Genomic DNA, 13,983 nt, shown 5'->3' with positions numbered 1-13,983 from the left:
AGCTCTTTCGCTGCCAACCAAACTGGAGATGCCAGGGATCAGGGTTATCAGCTGGCCAGTTCTCCACTGGCATGACCAGATTTCCACCTTCTAGCTGCTTGCCAGATTGCACGGGTATGCGAACCGCCAGCCAGTCACTTCCGACTTACGGTGACCCTGTGAATTAATGGCCTCCAGAATGTCCTGCAATTAACAGACTTGTTCAGGTCTTGCAAGCTGAGGGCCGCGGGTTCCTTGATTGAGTCGGTGGCCAAATCAGGAGTTTTTTCCATAGAGGGGAAATTCCTAGAGTGTCCCCATTGACATATTTTACCTCCATTTCTTTTCTGCTGCTCCTCAGATTATTGAGGGGCAGCTGAGGGTGGGGTATTGCCCACTGGCAGCGGGCAAATGGTAAGCACCTCTCCTGACCTCAGGGAGTCTGAGCTAGAGCTTGGCTTTGGCACTTCGGGGGCACAAGGTACAGATGGAACACTGTCCGAGGCAGCGATGCTCTGTGTTCTTGGTGCTTGGGGGACAACAGAGGGAGGGCTTCTGCATTTCTGGCCCCACTGGTGGATATCCTGACCAGCTCTGCCACAGGTTCTGTGCACCATCCTGGGGAAGTTGCTCCCAACACTTAAGTGGAACATTAGCTCACCCCACAGGACCTCCGCTAATATGTTTATCCAATCCCCAGCTTCAAGAGGGGTCTGGATAAACACATGGAGCAGAGGTCCATCAGTGGCTATTAGCCACAATGTATATATGGAACACTATGTCTGGGGCAGTGATGGTCTGTATTCATGGTGCTTGGGGGGCAAGAGTGGGAGGGTTTCTGGAGTTCTGGCCCCACTGGTGGACAGCGTTCCCTCTAAGCTGAGTTAGTGTGAGCTAGCTCACAGTTTTTTAGCCTCCGGCTCACACATCTTTGTCTTAGCTCAGGAAGGATGGCTCCAGAGCAAACTAACTTATGCAGTAGCCAAATCACTCACTCACAGCTTTAATGCCAGGAGCTCAAAAAGTCAAAGTTTTGCTCACAAGACTCCACAGCTTAGAGGGAACATTGCTTGTGGATCTCCTGATGGCACCTGGGTTTTGGCCACTGTGTGACACAGAGTGTTAGACTGGATGGGCCACTGACCTGATCCAACATGGCTTCTCTTGTGTTCTTAAGGTGACCGATTGGCCTGGCTGGACCCGACGACCAACCTTCCCCTCCACTTCCCCCCCAGGTTCACTGTGGGGCGACTGCGTGCCCAGCTCTCCCCCAGCCTTACCCAAAATGGCCAGCACAATGCTGTCCTTGAGGACTTCCAGGGAGCCGGAGCAGACAAAGTAGTTGGCTTGCAGGGCGTCCCCCTGGCGGAGGAGGTATTCTCCTGGGGCACAGAAGGAGGTTTTGATGTGCAAGGAAAGGGCACGCAGGCAGCCTCGGCTGGCGCTCTCGAAAAGCGGCAGCTGCAGGATGTCCTTGTTCAGGTGCATGGCGATGTCCGCTCGCAGTTCATCCGGGAAGTCACGCAGGAGCTGGGGGGGGGGAGGAGAGAGGGGGTGGTGAGGGGGATGGGGGGCTTGATGCAATTTCAGTCCACTCTCCAACTGAGAGCCTGTGTGCTGTGATGCTTACAGCGTTAAACTAGGATCTGGAAGACAGGTGTCCTACTCCCCACGCTGTCGTGGGAAGCCGCTGGGTGCCCTGGGGCCAGTCGCACTCTGTCAGCCTCACCTACTACAAACAGGGCTGTTGTGAGGATAAAACAGAAATGGGGGAACTAGTATAAGCCGCTTGGGGTCTCCATTAGGGAGAAAAGTAGATTATAAATGTTGGGTATTTGTAAGCTAGTATAATTTATTACGGTCGCTAGACCAGCCACATATATATAGTTATAATAGTAGATTTTAAAAACATACAAAGTACAAAATATACAAAAATAAAAGATTTAAATTTAAAACATATGTAAAATATAGCTTCCGTAACCTCTGTATCAATGCACAAAATCTAGCTACTTGATATGTGATCTTAAAGTTCTTATCAGATAAAAGATAGTCAAGCTTGGCTTTGTTTGTGCAACCAGGAATCTTATCCAGCAATGAAGTAATAATCTCCAAACGAGCCTCTTTATGATAAGGGCAACTAAAGAACATATGCTCGATGGACTTGACCTCCCTTAATGGGCAAGTACATAATCTTTCAAGGTAGGGGATTTTCTTATACCTGCCTTCAAGCAGGTATAATTTCGCTATGGCATTTGCCGATCTTTCTCCTTCATCAGCAGCATACTTGCCAGGGGTCATTTCGTAGAAAAAGAGGTGCAGGAGCTCATTAGCATAACTCATTAGCATAACATATTTGCATATGCCACACACCCTGACATCACCGGAAGTGTGTCACTGGGCAACACCCACCACTCAGGCTCCACTGGACTGAGGCTCCCCTTGGCTTTTTTTGGGTGTTTGGTTTTGGGGGGGGGGGGGAGAACGTGCAGATCTGTCCTTGTTTCCAGTGGAATCGGATCATCTTTGTAATCGGTCTGAACAGCATTTTCCCCTTAACCGGGAAACGTGGAAGACTGAAGACACTGCATGAGGCATGGGTAAACATACGGCCCGCGGGCCAAAACCGGCCCATCCAGCCCACGAGCAACTGGTCATTACCTTTATTGCCAGTTGGCAGAGGCTGTGCATTATGTCCCTTTATATTGTCCGAGTGCTAATGAGTAATGGGCGGAGGAAGAGATACTTTAAGGAAATACTGTGTTAATGTTTTAAGCATGCTCGTATTTTGAGCAGGGGTCATTTCGTAGAAAAAGAGCTAGGGGGCAGGGGTCGTTTCGTAGAAAAAGAGCTAGGGGAACTCATTAGCATAACTCATTAGCATATGCCACACCCCCTGACATCACCGGAAGTGTGTCATAAGGCCACACACCCTGATATCACCGGACGTGTGTCATGAGGCCACACACCCCGCCCCCAATGGTCCCGGCGGGAGTGCAAGGAAGCCCCGTGAAGGCCCTCCCTGGCCACAGGCAGACAGGGGTGGGGAGAGGCAGGGAGGAAGCAACTTACCCTCCCTCTTCTCCTGCCTCCTCCTGGCTGAATGAGGGCCGGAAGCGGGGCGGCCGGAAGCAGGGGGCGGGGCTTCGTCATGTGCCCCGCCCCCCATACCTCACCCGGGGGAACTGCGTTCCCCCGCGTTCCCCCCCGAAATGACCTCTGATTTTGAATAAAAAATAATGTTAACTGGGTTTGCCTGTGTCCTTTATAAAGTTTATATCTCCAGATCTGGCATTACATTTTATGGCACACATGGCCCGGCCCAACAAAGTGACATTTATGTCAGATCTGGCCCTCATAACAAATGAGCTCCACACCTCTGGCGTAAAGCTCCAGTGTTTCCAAAGCAAATGATTTTTTTAAACATCTAATCCGATAATAAATACTTAACTAAATACATTAAGATTCTGCCATTTTCCAACCAGAATAGCCCCAGAGTCCTCACCTTAGTTCCCCTTCTATTTTTCTCATAGGCTGCCTCATTTTATTCTCTGGATTGCTGAGTCCAGGATTTACCCGAGCCACTCGAAAAGGCTCCTTTCAGTGGTACAGTGAGAAGATTGTTGATGTGCTACAGCACAGGAAGTGTCAGGGGTTACCTTCTGGACCTTCATCACCGCCAGGCAGTTCCCAGTTGGGCCTCTGCCCCCCACTACTGGGGCTCAGCTTGTTCTCAGTCACGAGGAGGCAAAATTATACCTTATCTGAGGGGGAAAATACTTCAAAATGGCACTGGCCCAGGCCTTTGCAGCCTCAATCCCTAAAACACCAAGCTTCTGGGACACAAGGTGTTCTGCCTTCGGATCAGAGGGGGAGCCTGATGGGGCAGGGCGGGAACCTTTTTGTTGCCATCAAGTTGCAGCTGACTTATGGCGAAGACCCCGTAGGGTTTTCAAGGCAAGAGACTAACGGAGGTGGTTTGCCATTGCCTGCCTCTGTGTAACGACCCTGGACTTCCCTGGTGGTCTCCCATCCAAATACTGACCAGGGCCGACCCTGCTTAGCTTCCAAGATCTGATGAGGTCAAACTAGCTTGGCTTTTGGTTCTCGACTCTCAATCCTGATGATTTAACGTATTACCAAGAACACAGGTTAGGGCCCATAGTTAGGGTTAGGGTTCCTTCCCAGTGTTCTGTGTAACCCTCACACCAAAGTTGTGAGTTGTCCTCAATTCCACGCATACAGTGCCTAATTCGGATCGTGACTGTGGCATGTGTTGGTTTCAGGATCCCACCCCCAGCCATTCTCCTGACCTAAAATGGCCTGTAGGGGGTGCTGTTTGGTCTGTTAGGGAAACCTGTAACAGACTTCGTGATCCTAGTTTTTGAGGACCATGAAACTGCGGAGGAAATCGGGCAAAGCCCCGAGTCAAATGCAGCCCCGCAGCCTTGGGTGTGAAATTGACATGTTTGTGTTGGGGCAAACGGCGCTGTGCTGCGAGGCAGCTCTAGTGAGAAATCGCCCTATATGTGAATTTCCCCAACAGGCCAAGTCATGCATCCCTGGGCCATCAGAGAGTGAGGGAAATGACACAGAAGGGAAGGCTGAAGCACATTCTCCATTCAGGCCACAGCTGTGAGCTGAACAGGCGCTCGCACACCCAGGAGTTCAAGAGAACCTGCAACCTGTATGTGAGTCAGACGCAGGACACAGGGAGGGGACCCCTGATCCAACCTATGCTCTCCATAATGCGCAAATCAGCCATTCTGGTCTGGAGACCCTGAAGAGGAGACAAACTTTGAGTCAGATCCTGTGACACGGCGACTCCAGTACTTTCTCCAGATCTACTCACAGCTCTGTTTTCCCTAAACCCAGGTCCTGATTAGAATTAGGGCTTAGCCCCAGAACCTGTTTATCAATGTCAAGGTTCAGGGAATAAACTGGGGGGGGGGGACTGCCAAATTCTTTCCTCTCACTCAGGAAGGGGTGAATGTTTTATCATAATTACTTATTTATTATTACTTATTTACCTACTTAATTTATACCCTTTCTCCCCAATGGGGATCCAAAGCGGCTTTCATCATTCACCTCTCCTCCATTTTTATCCTTACAAAAGGAACCAGTTTGGTGTAATGATTAAGAGTGGCGGACTCTAATCTGGAGAATTGGGTTTGATTCCCCACTCCTCCACATGCAGCCAGCTGGGTGTCCTTGGGCCAGTCACAGCCCCCTCAAAACTCCCTCAGCCCCACCTGCCTCACAGGGTGTCTGTTGTGGGGAGAGGAAGGGAAGGAGATTGTAAGCTGCCCTGAGACTCCAAGTGAAGGGTGGGGGTTTAAATCCAATCTCTTCTTCTTCGTCTTCTTCCTGTGAGGTTGGTTAAGCTGAAGGTGCGTGACTGGCCCAGCCAGCTTCCATGGCAGAGTGGAGATTCAAAAATGGGTCTCCCAAATCCCAGGTCAGTACTCTAACCACCACATCACACTACCTTTCCGTGGGTGCTATTAAGAGAGCAGCTGGATCTGAATAATCAACTGGGCAGTTCCCCTGCACAATAATCAAGAAGAGAAGAAGAGATTGAATATATATCCCTCCCTTCATTACCCAAAGGAGTTTCAGAGCGGCTTACAATCTCCTTTCTCTCCCCCTCCCCACAACAGACACCCTGTGAGGTAGGTGGGGCTGAGAGAGCTCTGAGAGAACTGCTCTTGAGAGAACAGCTCTGAGAGAACTTGTGACTGACCCAAGGTCACTCCAGCAGCTGCATGTGGAGAAGTGGGGAATCAAACCCGGTTCTCACAGATTAGAGTCCATGCTCCTAACCACTACACCAAACTGGCAGTTTTCCCGCACAGTTCTCCTCACTTGAAAAGAGCAGGAGATTACAAGGCTGTACCAGACATCCTCTTAATGTTGTTCATGTCACCTTTAATTTCCAAAGAACTTTTCAGTTTTCTGTTTGCTGCCCATAACCATCCTGTCATATCCCTTTCCATTTTACTGATGGTGAACTGAGGCTGGGGAAAGTATCCAGGACCGGACAACGTGGCCCTGGTGAGGAGGGACATAATCTCAGCTCTTACAGGTTCATTTATTTTATTTATTTATTTTATTTGTATCCCGCCCTCCCCGCCGTTCTTTAGTTACTGCACAAATACGCCTTCTCTGTCTCTCTAGCTTGTTTGGAGGTTCTAGCAGGGGAGCGCAGCTATCGTATACCCTTGACTGAAGAACGGCACACTCCTTCTATCTGGGATCGTCGTCCTCTTCCACTGAGCGCACAGCTTCGGGAGGGACGCAGGTGGAGTGGTGAGGGAGGGAGGGGACACCCGCCTAGCCAGTCAGATCAGCCGAATCAACCCTGGTGATCAATGGGGTGACAGATGTCGCAGCCAGATCGCCCTCACATGCTGCTGTTGTTATGCCAATAAAGATTTGTTGTGTGTTGTCTCTCTAGCATACAATCCCGACGAGCCAGCCATTCTTACCTCGTTGGCATCGATGCCGTTGTTGACAGACCACGTGGTCTGGAAGTATTCCAGCATGCGTTGCTTGAGCTGCTGGGGCAGGCGATGAACGCGGATGAAATCCTTGAGGTCTTTCATGCGGGTGTGGTACAGGGAGCGCCGTGAATACATACGCTGGATGATGGCTGTCACATTGCCAAAGACCACAGCATGCATCAGAGCTGGGAAGAGAGGAGAAAGGAGAAAAAGACACGCATCTCAGCAGCCTGCAGCTGGGTCAGACCAAAACTGATCTAGTACGGCATCCTGTTGGCACCCTTCTGAGGTTTCTTCCAGTCTCCACTTCTGAAAGGGAGCACTGCTCCTGAAAGTGGATGGTCCATTTAGTAATCAAGGCTAACAGCTACCACTGATAGATGTATCCTCTCTGAATTCAGATTTTTTTTATTTTTAGCCCACAGTAAGAAACACTGTACAAAGGGGAAGCTGGGAACTTTAATGACTGAAAAACCAGAGCATCGCCCCCTGACGTCGTGTTTATTTACGGGTACATCACCTTCCACTCCCAGAACGCTTCCTCCACCCCTCTCCCACGGGTTTGATGGACCTGGCAACCTTATGAGTGGGTTGCAAACTTCCAGGTAGTGTAGGGTTGCCAGACACCCCCCTCCAGTGGAGGCGGGATCTCCCACTGTCAGGCCCCACTGCCCCACTGCCAATCAGCTGGTTGGCAGGGAGGACTTATCCAGAAAAAGAGCAGGGCCCAGTCAATATTACAGCGACGTATCTACATAACTTCTGATGTGATGTAGAAGTGGCGTCATCATGATGGCAACGTCGCGACACTGCTCTGATATTTGGGCAAAAACTCTATGATAGAACCCAAAGTTACCATAGAGGTTTTGTCCAAATACCAGAGTGTCACCTGGATGGCACAGAGTGATGATGTCACTTGTGGGTCACATCGGAAGTGACATAGACACGCTGTGTCATGGGCGTGGATGAGGATGAACTGACAGAGCCTGCAGAAACCACAGCTGGCCCCTCTGCAGCAGCAGAGGATAGCTGGCAAGTACCTGTAACAGCAGTCTTCACACTTGGCCCAGATAAGAAGGAAGAACTGTAAGCTGAAAGTCCTCCTGACTCACCCCCACATGTGACTTGTTTAAGGGAGCGACTGGAGGCCAGGCTACAGGGGAGACGCTCAGCTAGCCCAGAGTTCTAACAGGAGCCTGGACGATCATGCAGCTGGCTAATTGGTAGCAGCATTTAACTCCACAATCTGGGCAGTACTCTTCGTGGAAGCAACAAGTCAGCTTTGTGTTGCTGGCATCCACTCCGGCTCGGCTCTTGCACCTAGACCTTTGGACTCCCTGACTTTGGACTTGGCTCTGTGTTTCTGGCTCCTGACCCCGGCTTGGCTTTGGACTTTGCACTGTCTTCTTGGCTCCTGACCTTGGCCTGTTCTGGACTCCCTTTGACTGGCACCCCAGCCCATGACATGTTGCTGCAACGTCAGCTGGGCCTCCCTCCCTCTCCCAGTAAGTCCCCCCATCCCCACTGGTTGCCAGGAGGGATCTGCTAACCCTTCATGGCTGGAGCTCTCTCATTATTACAACCGATCTCCAGGCAACAGAGATCAGTTCCCCTGGAGAACATGGCCACTTTGGAAGGTGGACTCTAAGGTATGATACCCCATTGAAGTCCCTCCCCTCCCCAAACCCCACACTCTTCAGGCTCCATTCCCCAATTTTCCAGGTATTTCCTAATATGGAGCTGGCAACCCTACCCTGTGATTGTCATTCTAGAACTATGTGTTAGGAAAAGGTTACCATTTTATTCATTTTACAGATCGGGAAACTGAGGCTTAATGAGTGTAATCTGGCGAAAACCACATAATGCATCTGGGGCAGAGGGCAGTCCCAATCTCTGATTCCAGCCAGTTTTTCAATTCGCTTCAGATTACACTGCCCACCGACACCTTGTCTGGTGCCCGCCAAGTGTTTTCAGGAAGTGGGTGGGGCCAGGTAGGGCTTTTGCCTAGCAAGGCTTCTGATTGGCTGTGCAGATTTTTTTAAAATATTGCTTCGAGCCCTGACCTGGATAGCCCAGGCAAACCCAGTCTCGTCAGATCTCGGAAGCTAAGCAGGGTTGACTCTGGCAAATACTTGGATGGGAGACCTTCTTGAAATACCAGAGCTGGGAAGCGGGGGCAGGCTTTATTCAGCAACCTCTATGAATATCCTCCATGCCCCCAGTAGGGGTCAGCTGGCCCGTAGCTAACATGGGGCCCACGGGGCCCAGCCCCCTAGTGTTTCTTCTGGGGCCCCTCCCTCCTGGGCTGCCCCCAAAGTGCTCCAACTTACCACCTGCACTGTACTTCCATTTAATTAGCTGGTGGGCCCCCCGAGGCCCCCTCCCAAAGAATTCCCTAGCTACGGGGCTGGGGGTCAGTCACCAGAGATCGCTATGACTTCCAGGTGCACACATGCACACACATATATTTGGAAAAAACATATATAACCCCCACAAATATCGCTTTGGCAGGAGCTACCAGCACAACACAAGGATCTGTATTGTATAATTAAAGTTAAGCGGTGGCAACCATTTTGTGGCTCACTCCATTTCCTGGGGCAGACATTTTGTGGCATCCGTTTTGTTGCTGTGCCTATCATGCCGTGTCAGAATTCCAAACGCGCCTGCAGGCTCAAAAAAGGTTCCCTGAGCTAGAAACACACCTCTTAAAAGGAATTCCGAGATTCTCCAGGTGACAGGTCCTCCATCTGGTGCCAAAGCGACACTTTCCACAGTACACTCACGAAAGACACGCCCAGTGCCTGACTCACCACCAATGAGCATAGTGCAGATAGAGAAGATTTTCTCGGCATCCGTGTTGGCGCAGACGTTGCCAAAGCCCACGCTGGTCAGGCTGCTGAGGGTGAAGTACAGCGAAGCGATGTAGGCGCTACGGAGGGACGGTCCGCCCACGGAGCTGTTGAGGTATGGGGCTTCTATCCGCTTGCCCAGTTCGTGCAGCCAGCCTGCAGGCATAGTGAGAGGTTAACCCTGCGGGTGGGTCAGGGTTTGGGGTCCCCAGCACCCCACCCCCAATACTGCACTCGGTGTACATAAAGCCCTGATTCATAATAACAAAGGCAAGTAGGATGCTTAAAGATCAGTTACACTTGGAGTTGCCAGCTCCAGATTGGTCAATACCTGGAGATTTGGGGGGGGGGAGCCTGAGGAGGGTGGGATTTGTGGAGGAGAGGGACTTTAATGGGGTGTCATGCCATAGAGTCCACCTTTCAAAGTGGCCATTTTCTCCAGGGGAACTAATGATAAAACAGAGGATTATGGATACTGATAGGCAGAACGATATAGGTAGAACAGAGAAATGGCACACACTTCTTGACTCCATCAACAGAGTAACTCCTATGGCCTATTTTTACCATCTGTCAAACCACGAATATTGGAGAACACTTACACTTATGCGCTGGGATGCTCTTCCCTTAGCGAATACAGAGGGAAAGTATAAGAAAATCCCATTCGGGGAATGCATATGCCCCTGCTGTAATGTAGGCATTGAAAATCTAGAACATGTTATGTTTGACAGTAAGGCCTATAATAATGTCCGGAAATCTCTTTCATTCCCCATGTCCTTACCTCTAACCAGTAGGCAAAGAGCCCGTATTATGAAAAACCTCCTCTCAGATAGGCACTCGGAGGTAACACACCAAGTGGCTAGATTTGGATGGAGTGTTTTAAGAATTAGAAAATCTATAATAACACAGCAAGCTAAACGTTAATCGTTTTATTGTTAACCGTCTACCTCCTAAGGAATTGATTACGTCTTTTATAATGCATTTTACTGTTCTGTTAAGCCTTTTTACCTTTATTCATAGGTGTTTTTTACTACTAAGTTTGTAGTGTTTCAAATGTTAACTGCTGGCTTCGGCCGTAAATAAAACTTTATCCTATCCCATCCAGGGGAACGGATCTCTGCTGCCTGGAGATTAGTTGTAACAGTGGGAGATCTCCAGCCACCACCTGGAGGTTCAAGCCACAACTGGACCACAGTGACTCAACCAAGGTTGCCCCCCACCCATGTCCACTGTGCAAAAATTATTCTAGTCCAATTACAGTCCACGAATTTGCTGCTTCTTCTTCTTCTTTTGTTTCTTTATTTTACATCATGCAGTGCTGCTGCTGCTTCCAACAATTGCCATGCGACTACAGGTATGGGAGCCAGCAGATGCCGAGAAAATACAAGATTAATTCTGAGTAGGAGATGCAGAACATGGGCTCCAAGTATAAAGCGACCTGACAAAGCATTGAGGGAAACAGATTGTTTACCCGGGAAATCTGTAGTCGCATGGCAATTGTTGGAAGCAGCAGCAGCACTGCATGATGTAAAATAAAGAAACAAAAAGAAAATTCGTGGACTGTAATTGGACTAGAATAATTTTTGCACAGTGGACATTGGTGAGGTACTACCTAGAGGTTGGCAACCCTAGGCACACTGGGTTCTTCCTCTGTAACCTGGCTTTGTACTTTCCATGACAGATGAGTATCCCCACAATACTTTCCACAAGCCCAACACTTTTAAAAAGCCCCTAAGTATCACATGTATGCTTGTATGATACACCTTACCTTATTTTTTTTAATTAAAAACAATGGTTGCACAGCTTATTTTAGAGATGGAGCAGGGAGAGGTGTTAGTAGTGGCATGGGTGCTAGCCAATTACCCCCCGCGTGAAAATGCCTTATTATTGAATCGGATCATGGGCCATTTAAGGTCAACCTTGTCTTTACTCACTGACTCTCCCAGTCCCATCACCTGTTACTTGATGACAACCGGGAACCTTCCCCATGCAAAACAGATGCTGTTACCACGGAGACACAGCCACAACCAGCTGGTGGTACCCAATTCAAATTAAGCTGTCCCACAAACTTGCAGAATGGCTTGATCAGTGCTCAGCCCGGCAAAGAGAAACAGGAACTTCTGTACTGAAGGCTGAGTGGGCGCGTCTGAACAAGCTCCGGTTCTTTTATTCCTGTACCATCAGTCTTTACCCTCCATCTTGTTTGGCCTCCCAAAATACATTTTGGCCCTTCAATGGGCTCCGAAAGGGGAGCCCATCTCATTTCACTCATTTCAGTAAAGCAGCATTTCCTGTCCTCCTCAAAACTCACCAATGTCCCAGGTCACTGGGTCATGGCTCTCCTTCCGGCCAATGACGTACCAGATGCAGGCCATCCAGTGCGCCAAGAGGGCAAACATGGACATGAGCAATGTGAGGACCATGGCACTGTACTGCGAGTAGCGGTCCAGCTTCTGGAGCAGACGAAGCAAGCGGAGGAGGCGCACCGTCTTCAACAAGTGTACCAGATAGGTCTGGGAAAGGGGGAGGTGGAAAAACGATAAGAACAAAATAATGTCAGAAGAGCCCTGCTGGATCAGACCAAGAGTCCATCTAGCCCAGCACCCTGTCTCACACAGGGGCCAACCAGTTCCTCTGGAGGGCCAACAGCAGGGCAGAGAGGCCGAGGCCTTCCCCTGATAAGAACATTCTCTGGAATGTATGCAGCTCTCTGCTACAGGTTTAAAGGCCTTTTGAAAGGTGTTTTTGAACTGAATCTCAGTCCTGGCTCACTTCTCTTTAAAAGAATCGGTTTAAACAAACAAAATGAAAATTTATTAAGTGCCTCTGACAGATTTTTAATATCAAAGCAGCTTCCCCATGCAGACTGGCTGTGTGGCCATACTCGGGTGTCCTCACTTTGGGTCTGACGCCTGCAAAACCAGCCCTCATTCTGTACTGACGCAGGCTTCAGTGCTAAGCTGGGATTTGTGTCACTGGAGAAATTAGAATGTGTAGGTGGTTTCTCTGCACAACTTCTATACAGGTCCCTTTTCTCATCTCCTATGCTATAGCAACACGCCTTTCCATGAGCCTGATAGGTACCGATTTGTGTCATGTACACATGATGCTGCCTTCTACTGAATCAGACCATCGGTCCATCAAGATCCATATTGTGTGCTCTGACTGGCAGCTACCCGATTCTTTTATCCAGAGATGCCAGGGGTTGAACCTGGGGCCTTCTGCATGCCAAGCTGATGCTCTGCTGCTGAGCCACGGGTCCCTCTACCTTGGGTCCATGTTCCAGCAAGCAAACACCACCACAGTTGCTGATCTGTGGCAACCAAAGAGTTTGATTTCCCTCAACAGGCTCAGCCACAAGATCAGTTTTGAACTCCTGCCACACAGTTCCCTTGAAAGAACAGCATTTCCATTTGCAGAAGAAGCAAAAGCAGAAACAAAAGCAGAAGCAGAAGGAGAACGAGAAAAAGAGTTTGATTTATACCCTGCCCTTTGCTCAGAGAGCGGCTTACAATCTCCTTTCCCTTTCTCTCCCCACAACAGACACCCTGTGAGGTAGGTGGGGCTGAGAGAGCTCTGAGAGAACTGCTCTTGAGAGAACAGCTCTGAGAGAACTGTGACTTATCTAAGGTCACCCAGCTGGCTTCATGTGGAGGAGTAGGAAATCAAACCCAGTTCTCCAGATTAGAGTCTGCTGCTCTTAATCACTACACCAAACTGGCTTTCAGAAAAGCAAGGGGCGAGTTCTGCTGATTCCCCCGCCCGCTGTAGACTCCAGCTTTGCCTCTATGTTGTTCTGGAGAGTCTACTGACTCCCAGGAACAAAACTTCAGGAGGCTCCAGGGGCTGCAGTGGGAGCGGGAAATGACAAAGGCCTATTCTGCAAACTCCGCAGATGGCTGGAGACACACCAGTATATTTCTGTCATCCCTAGTTAATCCCCACCTGCACCCCAATTAGGGTCAAAAAGTGGGATTCAAACCTGGGAAGTAAGCAGCATTAAAGCTAATGCAGCATAGCTGTTAAGAACAAAAGCACTGAATCAAGAAGTACAGGGTTCAAATCTCACCTTGATCATGAATTCATTAGGCAGCATTTGGGCAAGTCACTTCCCGTATGCTGCCTCCTTCTTAATAATGTGAGGATAACACTGGCTTACCTTACACCAGCTGCTGCAAAGATTGTTCAGATAACATACTCATAGGGCTAAAGCAGTATATAAATGCTATCATGTGAGCAAATGAAAAGTGCTTTTCAGTCCACACTCTAACCAAAAGCTCATCTCCCCCCCCCCCATACACACACTTGGAATAAGAGCACATTCCTTTAGCATCACCTTTTAAACATTTCTGTGCCACTTTATCTTGTGCACATGACTTTGGTGGTGGAAAGTGCTGTACAGTCAAAGCTGACCCGTGGCAACCCCATGCAGCTTTCAAGGCAAGAGACAAGCAGAGGCAGTTTCTCATCACCTGCCTCTGTGTAGAAACCCTAGACTTCCTTGGTGGTCTCCCATTCAAGTACTAACTAGGGCTGAGCCCCTGCTTAGCTTCTGAGACCTGATGAGATTGGGCTAGCCTGGGCCATCCAGTAGGGATGCCAGCCTCCTGGTGGGACCTGGTGATCTCCTGGGATTACATCTCCAGACTACAGAGATC

The 13,983-nt window shown here is 49.5% G+C and overlaps 1 protein-coding gene across 1 annotated transcript in view; it reads right to left on the bottom strand.

Moving 5' to 3' along the window:
- The window catches only part of KCNH4 (potassium channel, voltage gated eag related subfamily H, member 4), a 108,237-nt gene that overhangs the window by 36,431 nt on the left and 57,823 nt on the right, over positions 1-13,983 (bottom strand). The window contains exons 7-10 of the mRNA XM_015412422.1: positions 11,637-11,838; positions 9,290-9,484; positions 6,465-6,664; positions 1,260-1,509 (exon numbers count right to left, since the gene is read on the bottom strand). Coding sequence (XP_015267908.1) covers positions 1,260-1,509; positions 6,465-6,664; positions 9,290-9,484; positions 11,637-11,838 — 847 coding nt within the window. The remainder of the gene's footprint in view (positions 1-1,259; positions 1,510-6,464; positions 6,665-9,289; positions 9,485-11,636; positions 11,839-13,983) is intronic.

Source organism: Gekko japonicus, unplaced genomic scaffold (genome assembly GCF_001447785.1).
Source record: "Gekko japonicus isolate JY-2015 unplaced genomic scaffold, Gekko_japonicus_V1.1 scaffold8, whole genome shotgun sequence".
NCBI classification, from domain to species: Eukaryota; Metazoa; Chordata; class Lepidosauria; order Squamata; family Gekkonidae; genus Gekko; species Gekko japonicus.
This window is presented reverse-complemented; position numbering and strand designations above follow the sequence as displayed.